The sequence below is a fragment of the Lynx canadensis genome, chromosome C2, assembly GCF_007474595.2.
Source record: "Lynx canadensis isolate LIC74 chromosome C2, mLynCan4.pri.v2, whole genome shotgun sequence".
Lineage (NCBI taxonomy): Eukaryota > Metazoa > Chordata > Mammalia > Carnivora > Felidae > Lynx > Lynx canadensis.
Window position 1 is genome coordinate 11076623 of NC_044311.2, and position 22342 is coordinate 11098964.

General features: G+C 46.9%; 1 protein-coding gene across 1 annotated transcript in view; it reads left to right on the forward strand.

Moving 5' to 3' along the window:
* OSBPL10 (oxysterol binding protein like 10) overlaps positions 1-22342 on the forward strand; it is a 312708-nt gene that overhangs the window by 102848 nt on the left and 187518 nt on the right. Inside the window, exons 2-3 of the mRNA XM_030329413.1 lie at positions 8155-8330; positions 11312-11391. Coding sequence (XP_030185273.1) covers positions 8155-8330; positions 11312-11391 — 256 coding nt within the window. The remainder of the gene's footprint in view (positions 1-8154; positions 8331-11311; positions 11392-22342) is intronic.

The following is a 22342-nucleotide window of genomic DNA, read 5'->3' on the forward strand; positions in this document are numbered from 1 at the left end:
TGGGAGCTGGATCCTTCTTCCTCTTAAGTGGGGATGGGGGCGGCGGGCCCCGAGGCCCTGGCCCCAGAGTCCGATGTGGAGAGAAGGGGCCGAGCCTTGGGGGAAGCAGGAAGAGTCCTGACAGTCCAGTGGAAATAACCACACAGGTATGAGAGGCGTCAGCTCAGTCGTCACGGGCCCGGGGTAGTCGTCAATTCAGATGAAAAGATTTAGCTTTTGTCAGGACCAGCCTGTCGAGCAAAGTTCCTCATCAAAGGCAGGTTTTTGTTTTTGGTTTTTTCACTGCATTTATTTTCTCTTTATAATTCTCTTGTGATTTGGTTGCACCTTCTGCCCGTCAGCATTAACGAGCTTCTTCCCGAAGCCGGCCTCCCATCCTTTCCCCTTACATCTCTGCGCCTGGCCGGAGTCCGGCCATGGTGGTTCTGGTGGTTCCAGGCCCCGTTTCTCCCTGCTCCCAACGTGGATGGTTTTCAACTTTCAGATCCTAAAGTTGAACCTTAATGAGACTGTCCGGCAGTTGGGGAGATTAAGAGGCTACAGGTGTAGACAGATGACCCCTGGGGATGCGAGAACTGGAAAGCAGTGTTAGGAAAGGGAGCTGCTGTGTGTGTGTGGGGGGGGGGGGGCAGTGGGAGCATGTGCAGGAGAGTGTGAACGTGTGTGCACATGTTGAGTGTTAGAAGTATATGGTGTGTGAGCACGTGAGTTAGTTCAAGAGTGGATGTGACCGTAAGCGTGAGCAGGAATGCGAGTATCTGAGCACATGTGTGCAGGTGCGTGTGTGAGAACGTGTGAGTGCACGCGTATGTGGGTGGAAATGCCTGTGAGCGTGTGCGTGCACTTGTGCGGCATGGCTAACGCGGTGGGGTTGGGCTGAAGCCTAAGCAGCAGGCGGGGGCTGGTCCCCAGCCCTTCCGAGGAGGTGGCCTGTCACTTGCCAGGGCTCCTGGCCTTGGAATTGGCCAGCAGTGGCCCAGGAAGCGGGCCTCCTAGCCATTAAGGTGGCGCTCTTCGTGGATTGGACTTCTCCCCAGCACATTCTTTGCCGTGTCAACACGGCGAATCAAACACGCTCGCTCTCTCTCTATACAACTAAATTCACTGCACATCAGTCAGGTTGCGTACGAAAGCTCAAAGACGCTAATTAAAAAAAGTAGGAATTAGGGTTGTGTTTATCATTTCTGTAGAAGGAAAGACCCGTAAGGATGTGTGAGGATTTTATTTAGCAACTTCACTTGGGTTTCTGAAGCCTGGTTGAGAATTTATGGCTAACTTTTCCTATTTAGCATGAAATCGGTGACTTTCAGATACTGCTGCCTGCTCTGAACAGCCGTACCTGACAGAGCATTGACCCTGCGGGAAACCAAATTTAATTTCTTTCCTCCCAGGGGATGTGACCGACCTGGATTGCCCTCCTTAGTGCCGTAAGGAGAGCTCTTGCCTTTCATGACACAAGCTAACTTACCTTTCAGAGGCCATCCTGAAGGAACGGAATTCTTAACCGGAAGATACTCCATCACCTCTCTCCAAACACGATAGTTTTAAACCGTCTTTAGAAAGGGAGTAAATTACTGATGACCTTCCTTAGTGCACATGATTCAAACCTGTGCATTTGCATTTAAATAAACTATTTTAGGATGCAGTGGAAATTGTTTTTTTTTCCCCCCCATCTGAGACAGGTTGAAATTAAGATGTAAGTTCGATATGCACATTGTGCAAAATCATTAATGTGTCCCCGTATCCTGCATAACGTGACATCGTTTGCTTATTCTGTCATCCTTATTGGGCAAAGGAAGAGCGACATTCAATTCGTTTCTTTGTACCGGCTTCCGAAAAATGTCTCTGCAAATGTATGGTGAGTTGTTTAAACAGGATGCATTTGGGAAGCTGCCTCTAGGGAGAGAGGAGGGCAGACGGGTTCCTGATCGATGGCTTTGTAGAAACAGTAAGGAGAGCGATGTCAACCCCTTCCTCCATTCCTACCAATGGCACATACCTTCACCTTGAAGCCTATTCAGGTCCCCTTCCTCCCCCCCCCAGTAAAGGTGGCATGGTTTTTTTTTTTTTAAATTTTTTTTTTCAACGTTTATTTATTTTTGGGACAGAGAGAGACAGAGCATGAACGGGGGAGGGGCAGAGAGAGAGGGAGACACAGAATCGGAAACAGGCTCCAGGCTCCAAGCCATCAGCCCAGAGCCCGACGCGGGGCTCGAACTCACGGACCGCGAGATCGTGACCTGGCTGAAGTCGGACGCTTAACCGACTGCGCCACCCAGGCGCCCCAAAGTGGCATGGTTTTTGATGGGAAATGCTGCAGCCGTGGCCTGGGGGTGGGGTGGGGACACCGCGCGCTGTGGCTGGAGCCGCTTTTCCCTCCCGACACTTGGAAGGATCACTGATCATTGCCATTCATGCTCTGACTTGCCAGCAGCGATGTCTGCGAGGCTACGGTCACAATGACGTTAAATATAGGTCAAGTTGAAAACATTCCTTCCTAAGGAGAAGACGGGGTCGGCACCTAAATCATTCGATCATCGGCAGCTCAGAAATTACCCCCCTGCTCTCTCGCTGAAGGAGTTTGGTTTTCATCACACAGGAAGGAGTAGGAACACATTTTAAATAGGACGGGGCTGCCTGGCTGGCTCTGTTGGCGGAACACGTGACTCTTGATCTCCAGGTTGTGGGTCTGGTCTCCACGTGGAGCGTGGAGATGACTTAATAAAATATTTAGGGGTGCCCGGGTGGCTCGTCCGGTTAAGCGTGAGTCTTGATTTCGGCTCAGGTCTCATGGTTTGTGAGTTTGAGCCCCACGTCAGGCTCTATGCTGACAGGGCGGAGCCTGCTTGGGATATTCTCTCTCTCTCTCTCTCTCTCTCTCTCTCTCTCTCTGCCTCCCTCATTCTCACTCTTTCTCAAAATAATTAAACTTAAAATCTTTAAAGACCTGTTTAAGTAGGACATGAAAGTAGACATAAAGACTTTTTTTGTGAATTTCTAAGGCTAACTGCTGCAACACATCTTGATCTTAGGGCCGAGTTCAACAGACCTTTCTTTTTCGTTCATGTACTAGTTCTCTCTTTTTTTTTTCTTTCAGTTATTTTGAGAGAAAGATCATGAGGAAGGGGGGGAGAGAGAGGGGGAGAGAGAGAGAGAGAGGGACAGACGGACGGGGAGAGAGAGAGAGAGAGAGAGAGAGAGAGAGGGAGAGAAATCCCAAGCAGGCTCAGCACCTTTAGTGCGGAGCCCCAGCAGGGCTCGAACTCATGAACCGTGAGATCATGACCTGAGCTGAAATCAAGAGTCGGACGCTCAGCTGACCGAGCCACCCAGGTGCCCCTCCTGTACCAGTTCTAAGGAACATCAGATGTGGGTGTTCTTTAGCTGGTGACTCTTCGAGGTGGCGATTTGGGGACCCAGGCCCTGACGTCTTGTCTTTGCCATAGTCCCTGTGGGGTTTCCAAGTTCACCTTCAGATTGTCTCCAGTCCAACCTGAGTGTGTGTGAGGGAGGGGGGAGAGAGGGAGACGGGGAGAGAGGGAGGGAGACAGAGACCGAGAGAGAGGGAGAGAGAGAGGGAGAGAGAGACACGGAGAGACAGAGAGACACGGAGAGACAGAGACAGACACAGAGAGAGAGACAGACAGACACAGAGAGAGAGACACACAGAGACAGACACAGAGAGAGAGAGAGACAGACACAGAGAGAGAGACAGACGGACAGACAGACACAGAGAGAGACACAGAGAGAGAGAGACAGACACAGGGAGAGAGACAGACAGAGAGAGACACACACAGAGAGACAGACACATAGAGAGACAGACACAGAGAGAGACAGAGAGAGACACAGAGAGAGACAGAGAGACACAGAGAGAGACACAGAGAGAGAGAGACAGACAGACACACAGAGAGAGAGACACACAGAGAGACACAGAGACAGAGAGCGAGAGAGCGAGACAGAGAGCGAGAGAGAGAGCAAGAGAGAGTGAGAAAGACAGAGACAGAGACAGAGACACAGACACAGAGAGACACAGAGACATAGAGACACAGAGAGAGAGACAGACAGAGACAGAGAGACAGAGACAGAGAGAGACAGAGACAGAGAGACAGAGACAGAGAGACAGAGACAGACAGAGACAGAGACAGAGAGAGACAGAGACAGACAGAGAGAGACAGAGAGAGACAGAGACAGACAGAGACAGAGAGAGACAGAGACAGAGGGAGAGACAGAGACAGACAGAGACAGAGACAGACAGAGACAGAGAGAGAATGTGTGTTTTATGGGTCAAGCCTGAATCTCATTTGCTCACCTTCTGTTGATTAAAACTTCAATGGTGACACCCTAATTGCAAGGGAATCTGGGGAATATATTCTGGCTGTGTCTTCTGGAAGAGGAGGAAAGGGATTTGATGATGAGCTTTTAGGCCAGTGATTCTCAGACTTTAGCTGCATCAGAATCACCTGGAAGCTTGAGACCCTGCTTCCTGGACCTCTCCCCCGGAGTTTCAGATTCAGCAGGCCTTGAATGGGGCCCGAGAATTGACATTGTGGCGTTAATGTGGGGGTCGGGACTACGATTTGGAGTAGTCCTTGGCTGTGACACATTTTTGGGTGCTGATTTATCCATCTTTATCATGAAAACCGTCTCTGTTGTCATGGCCTAAGGTATAGGAGGGAAGGAGGTGGGTAAGATAGGTAAGTAGTCTTGGCTATTAGAATATTGAAATTATTCTATTCAGAATATTGAAATTATTCTATTCAGAATATTGAAATTAAGAGTGGAAGATTTCTCTTCTTTTCTTTAATTAAAAAAAGTATTTAAATCCAAGCTAGTTAACATGTCGTGTAATATTGGTCTCAGGAGTAAAGCCCAGTGATACATCACTTATTTATAACACCCAGTGCTCAGCCCAACAAGTGCCCTCCTTCATGCCCATCACCCATTTAGCCCGTCTCCCCACCCAACACCCCTGCAGTGCCCCTCAGTCTGTTCTCTGTATTTAAGTCTCTTATGGTTTGCCTCCCTGTTCTTATCTTATTTTCCGTCTCTTCCCCTATGTTCGTCTATTTTGTTTCTTAAATTCCACATATGAGTGAAATCATACATTTGTCTTTCTCTGACTTCTTTTGCTTAGAATAATACATTCTAGTTCCGTGCATGTTGCTGCAAATGGCAGGATTTCATTATTTTTTAAAATTTTTTGTTTATTTTTGAGACAGAGACAACGTACCATCAGGGGAGGCGCAGCTAGAGGGAGACAGAATCCAAAACAGGCTCCAGGCTGTCAGCTCCAAGCCCAATGTGGGGCTTGAACCCACGAACCACAAGATCATGACCTGAGCCAAAGTCAGACCCGTAACTGACTGAGCCACCCAGGCACTCCAAGATTTCATTCTTTTTGATTGCTGAGTAATAGTCCATTTATACACACACACACACACACACACACACACACACTACATCTTCTTTGTTCATCAAATGTCCATCCAGTCGATGGACATTTGGGCTCTTTCTATAATTGGCTGGTGTTCACAGTGCTGCTGTCAACATTTGGGTGCACGTGCCCCTTCGAATCGGCATTTTTCCATCCTTTGGATAAATATCTAGCGGTGCAATTGCTAGGTTGTAGGGTAGTCTTAACATTTTTTTAATGTTTAATTTTGAGAGAGCTCGAGTGGGGAGGGGCAGAGAGAGAGGGCGACAGAATCCCAAGTTGGGTCCACACTGTCCTCACAAAGCCAGACATGGGGCTCGAACCTACAGACCGTGAGGTCATGACCTGAGCTGATGTCGGATGTTCAACTGAGCCACCTGGGTGCCTCAGGAGTGGAAGATTTCTTAGAGGAATTGGAGTTCTGGAGGATGGAGATCTGGGGTGTCGGGTGCTAATGAGATGGCTGCACCCTGTTCTGTGGGGGGGGGGGTAGGGGATGGGACACCTCCGTTGCCGGGAAGGGAGCTTCCAGCTCACTGGGTCAGCTCTGTTGGAGCAGGAAGGTGGGGAGAATAAAGTACCTAAGGAAGGGCAGGACAGGTGACTCGGAGGAAGTGCCCGGGGGAGGGCTGGCATGACCATCAAAGGTGGTGGAGTCAGCCGAGCCTGGCTCTTGGATTTTGAGTTTCTTGAGATCTCAGGAGATCTATAAAATGGGGATGATAGTGTGTAATTGTTAGGTTACTGCGAAAATGAATTAGATCAGAGGGTTGTAAACTTCCTTGGTCCGTGGTGCTTATAGGTTAAAAAAAAAAACAAAACCTTTATGTTTCATTTATTAACTAGTTGGCTCCACACCACTTCATACATATTTATGTTCTGACACCTGGGTATTTGAAGAAAAATCATAAGGATAAAAGGAGAGATGTGTTTGTTTCTTAAATCACCACAATTTCTTGAGGATGGCGTGTGGGCCCCCGTGGGTTCCTGCGTGGCTTCCCAAACCTTGGGGTCGTATTGGGCACTCTGCTGCCCTCTTTTTTCCTGTTCCACATTCATCTTTGCGTTTTACCCCAGCACCTGCTGAAAACTCAACTTTGCAGAGATACAATGTCGTTGCAAGGAATGTAGTGCAACCTGACTTGGAAACTGGAGATCGACTGGCGTTAGTAACACGTACAGCAGCTGACCCGTGTTGAATATTGCCGTGTAGCCCTCAAAAACACAAAATATTTTTGCAGTGCCTCTGTGAGGTCACAGTAGTGACCCAGGTGCTTTGGCGCCTGGCTTGGAAACTGGAATCCCATGGGGCTTTCTTGCCCCTTCATTAATTCATTAAGCCGATGTTACTAGCCAAGCAGCAGACACTGTGCTGGGCATGGGGAGGACACCACCGTTCTGCTTCCAAGGAGTGTAGTCTGGGGGGGGACACTAGAGGCAGAATTAGAGACTCCGGCCAGTGTAGACTCCCACCGGGGCCAGTCTGGGAAGGGCGGTTTCAAGGTGCTCTGGGAGCTTATGGGAGGAGTGTTGGAATGTCACGAGGTGGTTTCTCAAGTGGGTGGCCCTTGAGCTGTTCCTGAAGGCTGAGAAGTTAACGTGGCAAGAGGGTGAAGGAACTGTAGCCCAGGCAGGGGGAGGGGGGGTGGGGGGAGTGGCATTCTGGGCAAGTGTTTTTCAGACCGTGGCGAAGGACCTGCTCTCCCACCCCTCGGTCGCGTTGTGGTTGAGTCATGACTAGCATGTGGTTCGCCTGTGCTGCGTGGGCCACCGGAATCTGTGGACCACACCTTGGGTAACTGTTCCAGACGGGGAACGGCATGAGCCAAGGTCCTGTGGTGGGAGACAACTAGGAGACTCCGAGGAAGGAGAGCCGGTAGGAGTGGAGCAGAAAGTTAGAAGCTGGAAGAATCAGTAGGGGCTGTAGTGAGCCTCTAGGCCCCAGGAAGAGCTTGAATCTGCAGTGAAGACCTTTCCGTCCTGGTGGAGAAGGGGAAGTTGTGATTACTTCCTAGGTGACAGGTTGAGAGTGTAAGCAGGCCAGATGTTTGGCTACGAAGATCCGCTTGAACGATTGAGGCAACTTACGGGCCCGGCGTTGTAGCCTCCCAGAGCCGAGGGAGCTCTTGCCAGTTGGCGTGAAAACGATGCATTAGAAGGGCTGCCGGAGTGTGCCTGGTGGCTGCGTGAGCGCCCCCAGGTCCCCAACAGGGGCCTGGATCTCCGGCTCCTCGGGGTTACCCCTACCACTGACGGGAAGCTCGAGGCCCGGCTTGCTGTTCCCTGGGTGTCACACAGCCTCTCTTCGAGGCTTAGAGAATTCTGGCTGTTCCCGTGAGGTCCTACGGGGTGTCACCCGAGTCTGCATCCCATTCCACCTGTTTGCTTTTTTTGGTTTTTGTCTTCCGGGTCGTTTGGAGGTTTCCTGCGGCAGCCGCGGGCACCAGGTGAGGCAGTGGGCATGGCACCACGTCCTGAAGGGAGCTGGCCCTCGCCTTGCCCCCGGCGGCCTGTCATAAGCGCCCCTTCTGACTTAAGAATCGGGAGCGCTCTCCCTCCTCACGCGCTGACTTTTGGGGGGGGGGGGCACCAGGAGGGACTTTGGGTCTCCGCCCTCCCGAATCTGGAGCCTTGACATTGACTCGAGGCTGAGTTTCCTCCTTTGCCGTGAGGAGCGGGCTGCAGAAGAGAGAATGACGCGCTGTGGTTTCTCCGCACAGGTACTTTGTGCTGGATTTTGAGGCCGGCATCCTGCAGTATTTTGTGAATGAGCAGAGCAAACACCAGAAGCCTCGGGGAGCCCTGTCTCTGTCTGGAGCCATAGTGTCCCTGAGCGACGAAGCCCCCCACATGCTGGTGGTGTATTCCGCTAACGGAGAGATGTATAAACTGAGAGGTACGTTCTCCTCCTCGCTTTTCAGACCGGTCTCCTGGGCTACGCGCATAGTTACCATGGTGATGGCTCCCGGCTTTTGTTTTTGTGTGTTTATTTTTTTTTTTACTTAAAAAAATTTTTTTTAACGTTTATTTATTTTTGAGACAGAGAGAGACAAAGCATGAACGGGGGAGGGTCAGAGAGAGGGAGACACAGAATCCGAAGCAGGCTCCAGGCTCCGAGCTGTCAGCACAGAGCCCGACGCGGGGCTCAAACTCACGGACCGCGAGATCATGACCTGAGCCGAAGTCGGACACTTAACTGACTGAGCCACCCAGGTGCCCCTGTTTCTGTGTGTTGAATCTTAATTCTTTGGATTGTTTAACATCACCTTTAACAGTTTGCTATGTTTGAGGGCTCTGTGGTGACAGACACCCCCTCTCTTATTTACCCCTGGGGTGGGAGACACAGCTGACGCTAGGAATTGCTTGTCTTAAGTAACTGAGGAAGTAGGACAGACAAGAGGTGAGTGATAGTAAGGCCAGCTCAGCTTTCGGATCTCAGATGTTTCGTCTTAGTTCGATGTAGATCTTCTTTGACCTTCTACTACGGTCCCCTGTGGGGCTGTATTCGGAGGACAAAACAAGCCTTTCAGGGGTCATCGTGCCCTTCCCTCAGGATTTCTCTAGAACACCTCTTAGTGAAGGGCCCCTTCACTCCAGTGTTAAAGCCTGGTGAGGAAGCCATCTGCTTGCTGTTGAGTTAATTTCCTTTTTGTTTTTTCCCCCCTTTCTCTTTGCTTCTTGAGAACTGAAGTCTGCTTAGCGTCTTCATGGAGGCAGATTCCCCAGGGAGCCCGCATTTAGCCAGAGCTACAGGTCCTGCCACCCCCAAGGCACATCCATCTTCCAGGTTTTCAGCAAAGCCAGACTTGACTGTAGCAGTGTAATTTGATTGCCAGATCATTCCACCCAGCATTCCATTACAGTTGCATTGCCAGAAAAATTGCCAGTTTTCTTCTAATGACAGAACAACAGAACAAAAATCCAAATGCACATAGTGGGGGGCGTGTGTGTGCGCATATGTGCGCACACACCCCCGAGTGAATGTTGTTAGGGTCTGAGGAAGGGTAGTACTTGTATGTATTACGTGTTGGGGGTTGGTTGCTAATTCTGCCGTCATACATTTTTTTCTTTGCCCAAGTGAGGGCTCAGTAGGCAGAAAAGGCCCCTTTTTATCCCTCCTTGACCCCAGGGAACTGATCATGACAGGTCAGCCTCTGCAGAGCCACACTGAGGGCCGACTCCGTGCCTCTGAGCCCAATTTCGTGGTCTTACCTTCAAGCTTTACTACCAACAGATGGAATAAGCAAATGTTTCTTTATTATCTACATACAAGTCTTATTTCAGAACCTATAAAACAATCCAAAAGCCTACGAAATAAAAATGCCTTTAGTTGAAAAAGTTTTCAGTTTTCGGAAACGCAGTAATAAGATTCATGTTCTCTTTGGAGATTCATGCCGTGCGCGTTCCAGCTGGCTAGATTTACGTGGCCCTTGATTTCGTTTTGTTGTTCATTGCTTAATAAATTGTTAGAGCAGAAACAAAAGCAGGTGAAAACCTTAATGGCACATCCCCCCTGCCTGTGGTTTATAAAATGACACGAACCCACACAAAAGAAATACCTGACTAATTTGACAATTGAGCCATCGCATTTTGCCTTGTAAGAGTTGATATTATTCTCAGGATTATTAAACCCCAGGGTTTTTTTTTTAAGGGTAGTTTTAATAGCAAATATACAAGTTTTATTATATGCGTGACATTATCGCAAGGGCTAAATTTAGCTGAAAGTTAGCAACTACGGAGAAGGCAGGATAAGTTTCTGCACATATCTGGCTGGTCCTTGGCTCATCCCAAGAGGGGTCTGGGTATCGGTTTTCTCATTGCACATCTCACGTCCATGTAGAGTTGAATGAATCTTGATGTCCATAGACGCGTGGCTTTTCCTAAGGATAAAGACTCTAGTTTCTGCAGAATCCTTTGGAAGTCAAGTACATCTGGTCTACCACCCTAGATTTCTTCACCCAAAAGTTCAAGCTGAGGTTCCAGGGAATCATTCTGTTTTCTGCCCAGTCAGCATTTATGTAATGTCATTTTAAACGATTTATGCAGTTAATTATGCAGCAAAATCGATGATTTAGATTGTATTAGACCCTGTTATGTACCCATGATAGTCTAAGAAAACAATCTAGTAGATTTGAGAGATGGGAGTGTAGATGAAAGATCATGACCATACAGTTGACTTGTATTTTAATGTCTCTTTGGGGGAACCTAAAGCAGCATTTGGTATCTTGTTCTGTCCAATCGTAATACGAATCATTGAGAACACATATTAAAATCAATTGGATGCTTATTTCGTAGATGCTAATAAGTTCACGGTACAAAACTGATAACAACCAAAGGCCCTGGAAAACTATACTTCGAGCCTAGAGGCACTTAAAAAGAATCACGTTTTGGGGTGCCTGGGTAGCTCAGCCGGTTAAGCGTCCGACTTCGTCACAGTTTGTGAGTTCGAGCCCCCGCGTTGGGCTCTCTGCTGTCAGCACAGAGCCCTCTGCAGATCTTCTGTCTCCCACTCTCTCTGCCCGTCCTCCGTCTGCACTGTCTTTCAAAAATAAACCTTCAAAAAATCATGTTTTCCCAATGACTTTTTTTTAAGAGGGTTAAAAAAAAAAAAAAAGGCACAATTTTTCTGATAACAGCCCTTGCAGAGTACACTTTTAAGTGGTTTAAGAGGGAATTTTCTGTTGAGATTTAGTGTAATTTGGTTTTTTTTGGTGTAAGCACATTCTGCTTGAGAATATTATGATCTGCCTTTGTTTTCCCTTCTCTCCCTACCTCACTCCCTGGGCCTCCCACCCCTTAGGTGGGTGTAGAAATAGGTTGGATACGTTTTGGAACAATCTCTGCAAATGTTTTTTTTTTTTTCCCCCTCTATTTTAGCTGCTGATGCAAAGGAGAAACAGTTTTGGGTGACTCAGCTTCGAGCCTGTTCCAAATACCACATGGAAACGAGTTCTAAGGTAAGTAACCACGGGGAAGCAAGGAGGCATTGGAGTAATTCGAATAGCTACCCTTTAGCCCAGTTATCTGTTTCTTTGGGGAAGCTGTTTTTCATGTTATTTTCAAGTTACCCAATGTAAGGGAATTAATACCTGTCCTGTTGCATTTAAATGTAGAGCCAAGAGGGAAGTAGCAGGATTAAGCTTGTGGGTAGAATGAAGAGGCCTACAGACCCCTCATTGGGACTGATTCTGGAAGGATACTTCAGTTGCCGTGCATGCTGTCCGTGTAGGCAGCTGTTAATTGGCCTGTTGAGAAGCTGGAGTGGATGATTTCAGCGTAGAGGTGTAGCAGTCAGATTTGCCGTTCACGAGGACTGGTTGTTGTCACTGATGCTTAAAACCCAGACCCCAAACTGACTGAATATTCTGCAAGGAGCTTCAGCGTTCTAAGTGTAAAAACGTTCTTGGGTAATTTGGCACACAAGTGTGAATTCTTTTCTCCAAGGGATCTGTAGGAGATGTTGGATCACCGAGGTGGGAAATAGGAGGTAGGCATTTTCAGAGGTCATTCGGAGGATTTCATTAGAAATCATTGGAATACAGGAAAGGATTGCAAAATAAACTTATTGAGGGCAATAAATATTGGTTAAAATCAGTGCTCAAAGGACTTACCCCTTTAAAAAATTTTTTTAATGTTTATTTTTGAGAGAGAGAGAGAGAGAGAGAGAGAGAGAGAGACAGGGCATGAGCAGGGGAAGGGCAGAGAGAGAGGGAGACAGAATCTGAAGCAGGCTGAGCTGTCAGCACAGAGCCTGATGTGGGGCTCGAACCCACGAACTGTGAGATCATGACCTGAGCTGAAGCCGGACACTCAACCGATGGAGCCACCCAGGTGTTCTGGGACTTACCCCTTTTTATATCATTAATTCAAATTTAGGTACGTACCCGATGGCGGTTTGCTTCCACATCCCACACATCCAATAGAAAGACCCTCATGCGAAACCTCTGATACTTCTAGTCCTATAACCAGTCGGCTGTGTTGCCCAGGGCCATGGGAAATGTCTTGCTTGGTTACACCTCCTCCCTGTTCTGCTTCTAAGTACAACCTGAAATGATTTCTTCACAGTGATTTCGTCCGCTGTTTATTTTTCTTTTAAGAGACTCTTTTCTTTGACTTGGCTTGCCGCAGATTCACTCATCCTTCCTGACTTACCCCAAGCAGCATCTGGGTTACCGTAGGTAGGGCCCTACTTCTAAAGCGCTTTTTCTCTCTGGCTTATTTTATTTTCCAAGAATTATGGTAGGAGTTCTGGATGCTTCATCAGTATTTCTAAATGCCTAGGTTAGGGCAGTTTAAAAATGCTTTTCTTTTTATGCATGTCTTTTTACTCTTTTATAAAGGAGAACACAAGGGCGTAAAATAAAAAGAAAATCTCTCCCTCCATTGCCACATACGCTCATTAGAGATCATTGCCCTTAACATCATTCGAGTAGATTAGTGTTAGTATGTACATCTGCATCTGTATTTTTTACACAGATGGGATTGTATCATGCATACAGTTTTTACCTTTTTGGCTTTTTGAAAAAAAAATACATTTTGGAGACCTTTCTTATTAGACCTGTGGCATGTACTGGAGTCTTAGGATTGATTTTCTAAGGAATGAATGTCAGTGCTTTAAGTCCTCTTCTGATGGACATTTAGGTTGTTGCACATAATGCTGTAATAAACATCTTTGTACACTTAGCTGTGTATGGATTTAGCATATGTGTCCTTTGCCTGTCATTCGTATCGTAGATCTTCTCTCCCAGTAGGTCACCCGTATTTTGACTTTGAATACATTTTTTTTGCTATGTAGAATATTTAATTTTTGTGGTCAAATTTTTGAATATTTTCATTTTTGGCTTTTGGTTGTACATCATGCTTCTTAGAAAAGGCATCTTTGTTCTAAAATCATGAAAACAGGGGTGCCTGGGTGGCTCAGTCTGTTAACCTCCGATTCGCGATTTTGGCTCAGGTCACGATCTCACGGTTGGTGAGTTCAAGCCCTGCAGTTGGCTCTGCACTGGCTGTGTAGGCCCTACTTGGGATTCTTTCTCTCTCTCAAAATAAATAGATAAAATCATGAAAACATTCTTCAGTGTTTTCTTCCTGTGAATTTATAGTTAAATTATCATGTTTAAATCATTCATTCATCTGGAATTTCTTTTGGATGTAAGAATTGAGGTAGGGAAACCAATTTTAAGTGCACTGATGTTTAGATGAATCACTGGAGACCAGGAAAGGTAAGGACCTCATAATGGTGGTAAGAAATAGGAAGCGAATTTGAAGATTCTCTGAAGGAGAATTTGATTTACTCTGATGTAGTCTCTGGGCAGTTTCAGGAATACAGATTAACCTGTTAATGTAGAACCCAAATAAATAATAATTTAGATGGTAGGGCCTGTAGGATTTCTTGAGACTGAAGGTGAGATCCCTAACCGTCACTCATTTGTAGTGTAGCTAGTGAATAATAACTTTAAAATTTTTAAACAGACCTGGTTGTTCAGCAGAGGCATTATGAAGTCCAAGAAGCTCCTTAGGCAAGAGTTACTGAAAATGAAGTTGGGCTTAATGTAACAGTGAACTTGATGTCCAGTTAACGGTGGGACGGCTACTTTGCATCGTGGTTATTAGGAACATATGCTAAATAAGCCTTCTCTTCACTCTGTTCTTTCTTCACTCTGAGCAGGTCAGATTCTTCCCCAGTAGATTATAGAGAATATTCTCCCTATGATTGCTTGGAATCATTGCCTTTTAAAAACTTTTTATCTATCTATGTAGCTATCTATTTAATGTTTGTTTATCTTAGAACGAGTGAGGGTGGGGCAGAGAAAAATGGAAACCTAGGATCTGAAGCGGGCTGTGCGCTGATGCCTGATGTGGGGCTCAATCTTCTGAGCCATGAGATCATGACCTGAGCTAAAGTCAGACACTGAACTGACTGAGCCACCCAGGCACCCTGAAAACTTTTTACTTAAAATCAAATGTTCCCTACATGCACCCCAATGTTTATAGCAGCATTATTGACAATAGCCAAAGTAGGGAAAGAGCCCAAATGTCCACTGGCTGGTGAATGGATAAAGGGGTGTGTGTGTGTGTGTGTGTGTGTGTGTGTGCGCGTGCGCGCGCGCGCACACATACACACACACACACACACACACACACAGTGAGAACTGCAGGATAACTGTATTCATAGAGCCTGCAGAGGGCTTCCCAGAGGACCTGTCCACCAGCTCTTGAAATCCAGACTTGTCTCAGACAATACCCGATGATGTTTCCCCTAATCCAGAAGTGAAATGGAAAAGACATTTCCTAAATATGCCTAAAGGCCACTTTATTCAATACTAAGGACTGCTTTTTATTCAGAAATTACATTGCTTTGCTTTTTGAGGGTTAAAATATTCTTTTTATTGTAGAAGATATAGAGTACTGACTTATTGATTGCCTTTTTAAAAAAATTAGGTTTATTGAGGTGTAATTTACATGAAGTGAAATTCCTCCTTTTTAAGTATAAAATTTATTTTTTGATAGATGCATGCAGTCATGTAACCATCACCACAATTAACATTCTACTGCCCCTCAGAGTTCCCTCATTACCCTGTTGGGGTCGATTCCTTCCCCTCCCTGTGAGCTCTAGGCAGCCACCATCCATTTTCTATGTGTAGTTTTGTTTTTTCTAGAATGTTCTATAAACTGACTTGTACAGCCTTTCATATCAGACTACTTTCACTTTATGCCGTGCTTCTGAATTTCATCCATGCTGGTGTGTCAGTAGTCGATTCTTTTTAATTTTAGCTATTTTAGTGGATGTGTGGTACTTTTTGTTCTTAATATCTTTTTCAAGAATCAAAAGTGATTACCAGTCCCCAAATTAATTTCTAAATTCTCAGGTTAGGGGCTCCTGGGTGGCTCAGTTAAGCGTCTGACTCTTGATTTTGGTTCAGGTCATGGTCACAGTTCAGGAGATTGAGCCCCAAGTTGGGCTCTGTACTCACGGTATGGAGCCTGCTTGAGATTCTCTCTCTCCTTCTCCTTTCTCTGCCCTTTTCCCTTTCATGCACGTACATGAAAACTTCCTCTGAAAAAAAAAATTAAAAAAAATACGCATGTTACAAAATTTCTAAATCTGTTCCTGGATTTCAGAAAACAGTATTAGTTTTTGAAATCTAAGGGTGTCACGTAGGTTCATCTTGTGGTCTCTGGTGTTATTCGCGGTACAGCTGCAAGGGTATGAGGCGTGTCTGCTAAGACGACCAGAACAGTGACTTTCTCTGGAAACACCAAGAACAAAGCAAAACATCTTATTTTTGATGGGGTACAAAAATTCAAGCAACATAAAGCATTGATTGGAAAGTGTTAAGAGAGAGCTGTAAGCAACGGTTCTCGTGAGAATTTACTTGCATGTGACTTTGAAGTATCAAATGTAGGGGTGGGTGTCAGGTTTTTATCAAGTAGTTGGTGTTCGGAGACCCCTAGGATTAGGCATAGTGGTGTTATGGGTACCGCCATAAGCCTGAGCATGGGAAAGGAACGGTTGACGGAAGTGATGATGTTTATTGTTATTATTTATTTATTTTAAATGTGTATTTTTGAGAGCGAGCATAGTGGGAGAGGGGCAGAGAGAGACACACACAGACAGACAGACAGAATCTGAAGCAGGCTCCAGGCCCCGAGCTTTCAGCACAGAGCCTGATGTGGGGCTTGAACTCACAAACCGTGAGATCATGACCTGAGCCGAAGTCGGACGCTTAACCGACTGACTCCAGTAATGATGTTTAATACTTTCCATGTGAGTGACCATCCCTCAGGATCCTGTTACCCTTCACACTGGTCCTGTGACATAGGTAATATCTCCATTTTTACATATTAGAAAACTGAGATCCATTGAACCTAAGCGATAGGCTCAAAGTCAGATAGCCATTAAGTGAGTAGATGGGGACAAGAGGCAGAGTTGCTAAACAGGCCCCCTCCCCCTCATCCCTCGTCCTGGTTTCCTGCTAGGTGCTGATGGGAAGGTTGGGGATGGTGTTCTCCTGCCATGAACTCCATGTTTTATAACGCTTGAGGGGACAGCTCTGAATAGGACACCTGTAATTTTTTTTTTTTTTTATAAATTTTTTTTTCAATGTTTATTTATTTTTGGGACAGAGAGAGACAGAGCATGAACGGGGGAGGGGCAGAGTGAGAGGGAGACACAGAATCGGAAACAGGCTCCAGGCTCCGAGCCATCAGCCCGGAGCCTGACGCGGGGCTCGAACTCACGGACCGCGAGATCGTGACCTGGCTGAAGTCGGACGCTTAACCGACTGCGCCACCCAGGCGCCCCAGGACACCTGTAATTTTTATATACTCAAGAGAGCCCTTCCCCAGTCTTTTAAATAGGTCTTATTTCAGAATTTTTCAGTAACTTTGCTTGAACGTAACTTTGGCCTTTTGCACTACATTTTGTGCTGTAAGCTTCTAATGGTGAGCACTTTGGGCAAGTCCCCGTGAACTTTGAATGAAAAGCATCTTCTGACTGAGCATACACGTGTTTCTGCTCACAACATTCTGCTTTAGAAGAAATATTGGGGAATGCAGAGTAAGAGATCCTGCCTTTTTTTAAAAGTTTATTTTAAGAGAGGGCGGGAGGGAGGGAGGGAGAGAGGGAGGGAAGGAGAATGTGAGTGGAGGAATGGGGCAGAGAGAGAGAGAGAGAGAGAGAGAGAATCCCAAGAAGGCTCTGAGCTGTCAGTGCAGCACCCGATATGGGGCTCGGTCTCACAAACCATGAGATAGTGACCCAAGCGAAATCCAAAGTCAGATGCTTAACCGACCGAACCACCCAGGTGCCCTGAGAGGTCCTCCATTTAAATCCCACTCTGCTAGTTATGTGTTGAGTGTACCCGCCCAGGTCACTTTTATTTCCTCTGATCCTTGGTCCTCGTCTTTGAAATGGTATCCTCTGTCTCCTGAGGTGGCCCTGTGGGCCAACAAGGTAATGCAGGTGAAAGCCGGCTGCCCGCTTGAAGCAGTCCATGGAATTAGGGGCTCAGGTGCTTGTGCTCATTTTTGGTAAGACTGCTGCTTGGTAGTCCCACATCTCGGCCGCCCTTGGCACTTTGACACCATCCTCAAGGAAAGCAAGTATGCTTTTTAATCCATTTGTGGTTATGTGAATGTCATTTGCAAATAGCCATATCTGAGAACTCGGGGCCATTGAAAATTAGCGGAAGTCCGTATTTCCGGATGGGGAGTTGGAGAAACTTCTGAGTGATGCTGTTTTCAAGTTACCTTTGACCTGTGGGATAATGAGGACCATAGTCAAGTGATTAAGAAGCATTTAAGGACATTCACGGGGCACCTGGGTGGCTCAGTCGGTTAAGCGTCCGACTTCAGCTCAGGTCACAATCTTGCGGTCCGTGAGTTCGAGCCCCACGTCGGGCTCTGGGCTGATGGCTCAGAGCCTGGAGTCTGCTTCCGGTTCTGTGTCTCCCTCTCTCTCTGCCCCTCCCCCGTTCATGCTCTGTCTCTCTCTGTCTCAAAAATAAAATTAAAAAAAAAAGTTAAAAAAAAAAAGAAGCATTTAAGGACGTTCAGATTCAGATTTTGAAGATTTTAGTTTCCTTGGCCGTTTTTTTATTTTTTATTATTTATTTGTTTATTTATTTATTTTAAGAGAGAGCATGCATGCAAGCAGGGGAGAGGGAGAGGGGGAGAGGGAGAATCTCCAGCAGAATCCACACCTAGCACAGAGCCCCATGGGGTGGGAAGGGGGGGGGGTGTCTTAATCTCATGACCTTGAGGTCATGACCTGAGCCAAAGTCAAGAGCTGGATGCTTAACAGACCGAGCCCGCCAGGCGCCCCTAGGTGTACATATCTCTAAACACTTTTGTGTGCGGATAAATAGAGATCACATGACCACATTTGTAGGTCCATCCTTCCCCTCTGTTTTCTGGACGTGCACAGAAATCGCTCAGATCTGTTTTTTGAGCAGCTTACCTCTCCGTGAGGATGGACCGTAAGACCAGGCTTGGGTCACAGGCCTTTCTCTGTGTCGGGTTGTTTTATCTTTAAAAGGACTGTGCGAGTGTGTTGCCATTTCTTAGAGCATTTCTGGGATCTACACTGTTTTACGTCCAGGCAGCAACTTGCCCTTCCGTCTTGGCCACCTCTCGTTTGTTCTTCCTTGCTCTGCTCTTGTTTCCTTCTAGATGGGAAGTTGAGGAAAGAAAGGTGCATCTTTCTTGGTGACTTACCTGTCCAACAACATTGAAAATGTAGAAGGTTTTTCTGATCTGTGGGGGAAATTAGGTAAGGAAATGGAGAAATTCGAGGCATTTGAAGTAGTTACACTGCCCCTTGTATTTGAAGTCCTTCCTCTGGGTCCTCAGGGTCCCGGGCCTGACGCCGTCTTTGTACTTACTACTTTGGGCTTCCAGAGACCCCCATTCCATCCGGATCCTCCCCTCGATCGTGTGTCCCCTGAGAGCAGACACTGACGACCACGTTCACTTGAGACGGTGGGTCCCAGGGAATCTGTGTCTGTCGGGTGTTTGAAGACACCGTGGTCAGATCAGAATGGTGCGTGGTTAGAGCTCCTCGCCTTTGTTAGGTAATTCGAAATTAAAATGCAAATTTGGTCGTGGAGGAATAGGATTGGCACGGGGTTTTAAATTCATTATAAGTCTTAGGAGGTCTTAGATGAGCAGTGAAAGCTGCGGAGTTTCAAGGAGCGCATGTGTCAATATTCATGCCAGAAGCTGCCCAAATCATAAGTATTTTTTTCCCCATCCTCGAAAATGATAGCTGACACGTCAATTCACGTGAGCTTTTGTGGCGTTAGAGCACAGTTTCCTCCGTCGTCTCTGGGACGCGAACAGCCCTAAGGGTCGGGGATGGGGGTGCAGTTCTTCGGAAGCTAATGCCGGGTGAGGACCTGCCCACGTTTACACAGCCTGCAGCCTCCCCCTGACAGCTGACCCCCGCGAGGTAGTTCCTAACTCCTGTCCTCTGCTTTTTCCATGATGCCTGGTACTCCCCAGTGATGGAGAGGTTCAGTCGTGGTTTGATGGGACATGGGATGATGCGGAAGGAGGTGGGAGAGTCATAGGCTGGCCTGGCAGAGGCTGGTGCTGGGAAGAACGTTCTCTGTGGGCGCCCTTGTGCCCTCAGGGCAGTGTGCTTCGTGTCAGGAGGCCCTGCCGGTGACCCTGGTGGCTGGCTTGCCAGGTACAGAGAACCCTGTCTTGGGGACGTCTGGAGACCTCATCTGGGGGAGGCGTGGGAATGTGTGGACTGCTTCTGGGGGAATTAGAAGTCTTGTCCGTTGAGGGGTAGTTTGGGAGGGGAATGCTGACTTCGTGTTAAATCCACGGCCCAGTGTGAAGAGGAAGCAGATTTGGAGCCGTTGTTTGTCAGCCATCTCCGTTCCTGAAGGTGAAAGACTAGAACTTCCCCGACTCTCTGCCACCCTGGGGCGTGAGCCAAAGGGCTTTCATATCTTGGTTAGGCTGCATCACAACAGGAAGCACCTGCTTGCCGAGATGAACCCAGTGACATCTGTAGAATCTGGCACCACGCGGCCACAAGGGACGTCAGATGCCATCTAGTCCAGCATCCCAGCCCCACCCCCCCTCCTCTATTCGAACAAAAATGCTACCAAAATCTTCAAATGACGAGGTCCTGTGGGTCGATTCTCAAAAAAAACAAAACAAAACCAAAAACAAAAAAACCCAGTTTTATTCACCTAGAGAAGGCACTGCTGGTAACTCACCGACTGAATGTTCAGAGTCTTGGGGTAATCCGACAAGTGACGTTGGTCCCTTTTTTATGACTAAACAAAGTTGGGACTTCTGAGAACAATGCAGAATAACTCAGAAGTAATAGAATGACTGAAAAGTGGGAAGAGAGGGCACCTGGGTGGCTCAGTCGGTTAAGCGTCCGACTCCTGGTTTCAACTCGGGTCACAATCTCACAGTTTTGTGAGTTCAAGCCCCACGTCAGGTTCTTGGCTGTCAGTGCAGAGCTTGCTTGGGATTCTGTCTTTCCCTCTCTCTCTGCCCCCCCTCCCCACTAGCACCGTCTCTGTCTCTCTCAAAATAAATAAATAAATAAACTAAAAAAATTTTTTTTGTTAAAAAGTGGGAAGAGATTCCAAACTCCCTTTGCACCACTTGTCTAAAGAACAATAGATGTAAGAAATAAGGACAAAAGGGAGGTTCCAAAACTGCGCTGATACAGAGACCTGGCCACGTGAGGCTCTTTTTCTTTTTCTTTTTTTAATTTATTTTTGAGAAGGGCAGAGTGTGAGCAGGGGAGGGGCAGAGAGAGGGAGAATCTCAAGCAGGCTCTGTGCTGTCATTGCAGAGCCTGATGTGGGGCTCGATCTCACGAAACAGTGAGATCATGACCTGAGATGAAATCAAGAGTCAGACTCTCAACCGACTGAGCCACCTAGGTGCCACCACATGAGATTCTGTAACTCTTTAAGTTTAAATTACAGTTGACCCTTGGGGAACCCATGTACTTTAGTCTGTTAAGCATCCAAATTTTTTGGTTTTGTTTTTGTTTTTTTATGTATATAATTTATTGTCAAATTGGCTTACAAGCATCCAAATCTTGACATCAGCTCAGGTTGTGAGTTTAAGCCCCACATGCTGGGCATGGAGCCTACTTTAAAAAATTACAAAAAAAACCACAAAGTTACAGTTGACCCTCGAACAACCAGGGGTTAGGGTGCTGACCTCCCCGCTCCCTGCACCATCGAAAATGTGCTTATAGCTTGTGAGTCTCCCAGAACTTAACTACAAATAGCCTACTTTTGACCAGAAGCCTTACCTATAACTTAAGCAGTTGATTAACACACATTTCGTATGTTTTGTGTTATATACAGCATTCTTACTATCAAGTGAGCTCGAGAAAATGTTAAGAAAATCATAGGAGGAAATACACTTACGGTACTGTACCATATTTAGTGAGAAAAACCCACGTAGAAGTGGACCCTGCACAATTCAACCCTGTGTTCAAGGGTCAGCTGTAATTGAAACTAAATTTTAAAATTCAATTCCTCAGTTGCACTTAGCTACCATCTAAGTGTTCAGTAGCCACATTTGGCTGATGGCTGCCATATCGGACAGCATGGATATAGAACCTTTCCATCATCACAGAAAGTTCTGTTGGACAGTACTGATAAAGCTTTAATGATTCCTTTATGGTTTCTGAGGAGGGAACTTACCAATGTCTAGCTTAATCTCTTGTACTATGGACCTCTTTGTTTTTTTAAAGGTAAGAAGAGGGTTCCCCCCCCCCCCCCCCCCCATAAAACCTCTGCCTTTCCCTTCCTCCTTCCCTACTGTGCTTCGTCCCAGGAGTTCTGGTCTGCTCCATGACTTTGGCATTAAACATCTTGATCACTTGCTTTTCCGGTCATGTCTGTGCATCAGAAACATCCACCTTCCTTGTCTGAAGGCAGGAATTTGTGTTCTCTTGTGGGCAGATTCTCTCCCTGCTCTCCCGCCCCACCACCCCCTCCACTGCAGCTGTTTCAGAACCTCTAGTACAAGCTTCTGCTGGGAGCAGAGGGGCGAGGGAAGGCTGCCGACGGTGCTACTCCCTGGCTCAAACAACCTTCAGTAGCAGCCTGCTTCCCGAGACACAGTCCTGAACTTTACCTTGGCATTGGAGGCCCACCATGTGTCCGGTGCAATTTCTTTCCCTCCACCTCATGCACTCAGTGTTCTAGACGCACACTGGGTACGGTCATGCTTCCTTGCCTTTGTTGATGCTGTTTCCCCTGCTGGGACGCGTTTCCCTCTCCATTCTTCCTGTGGCAAACACCCATGTGGTTTTCAAGGCTAATGTGCTTCTGTGATGTCTTCCTTGGCCTGCCTGGTCAGAGGGGGATCTTTTGTCTTCCATGTTCCCTTTTATACCAGTACTCGCCTGTG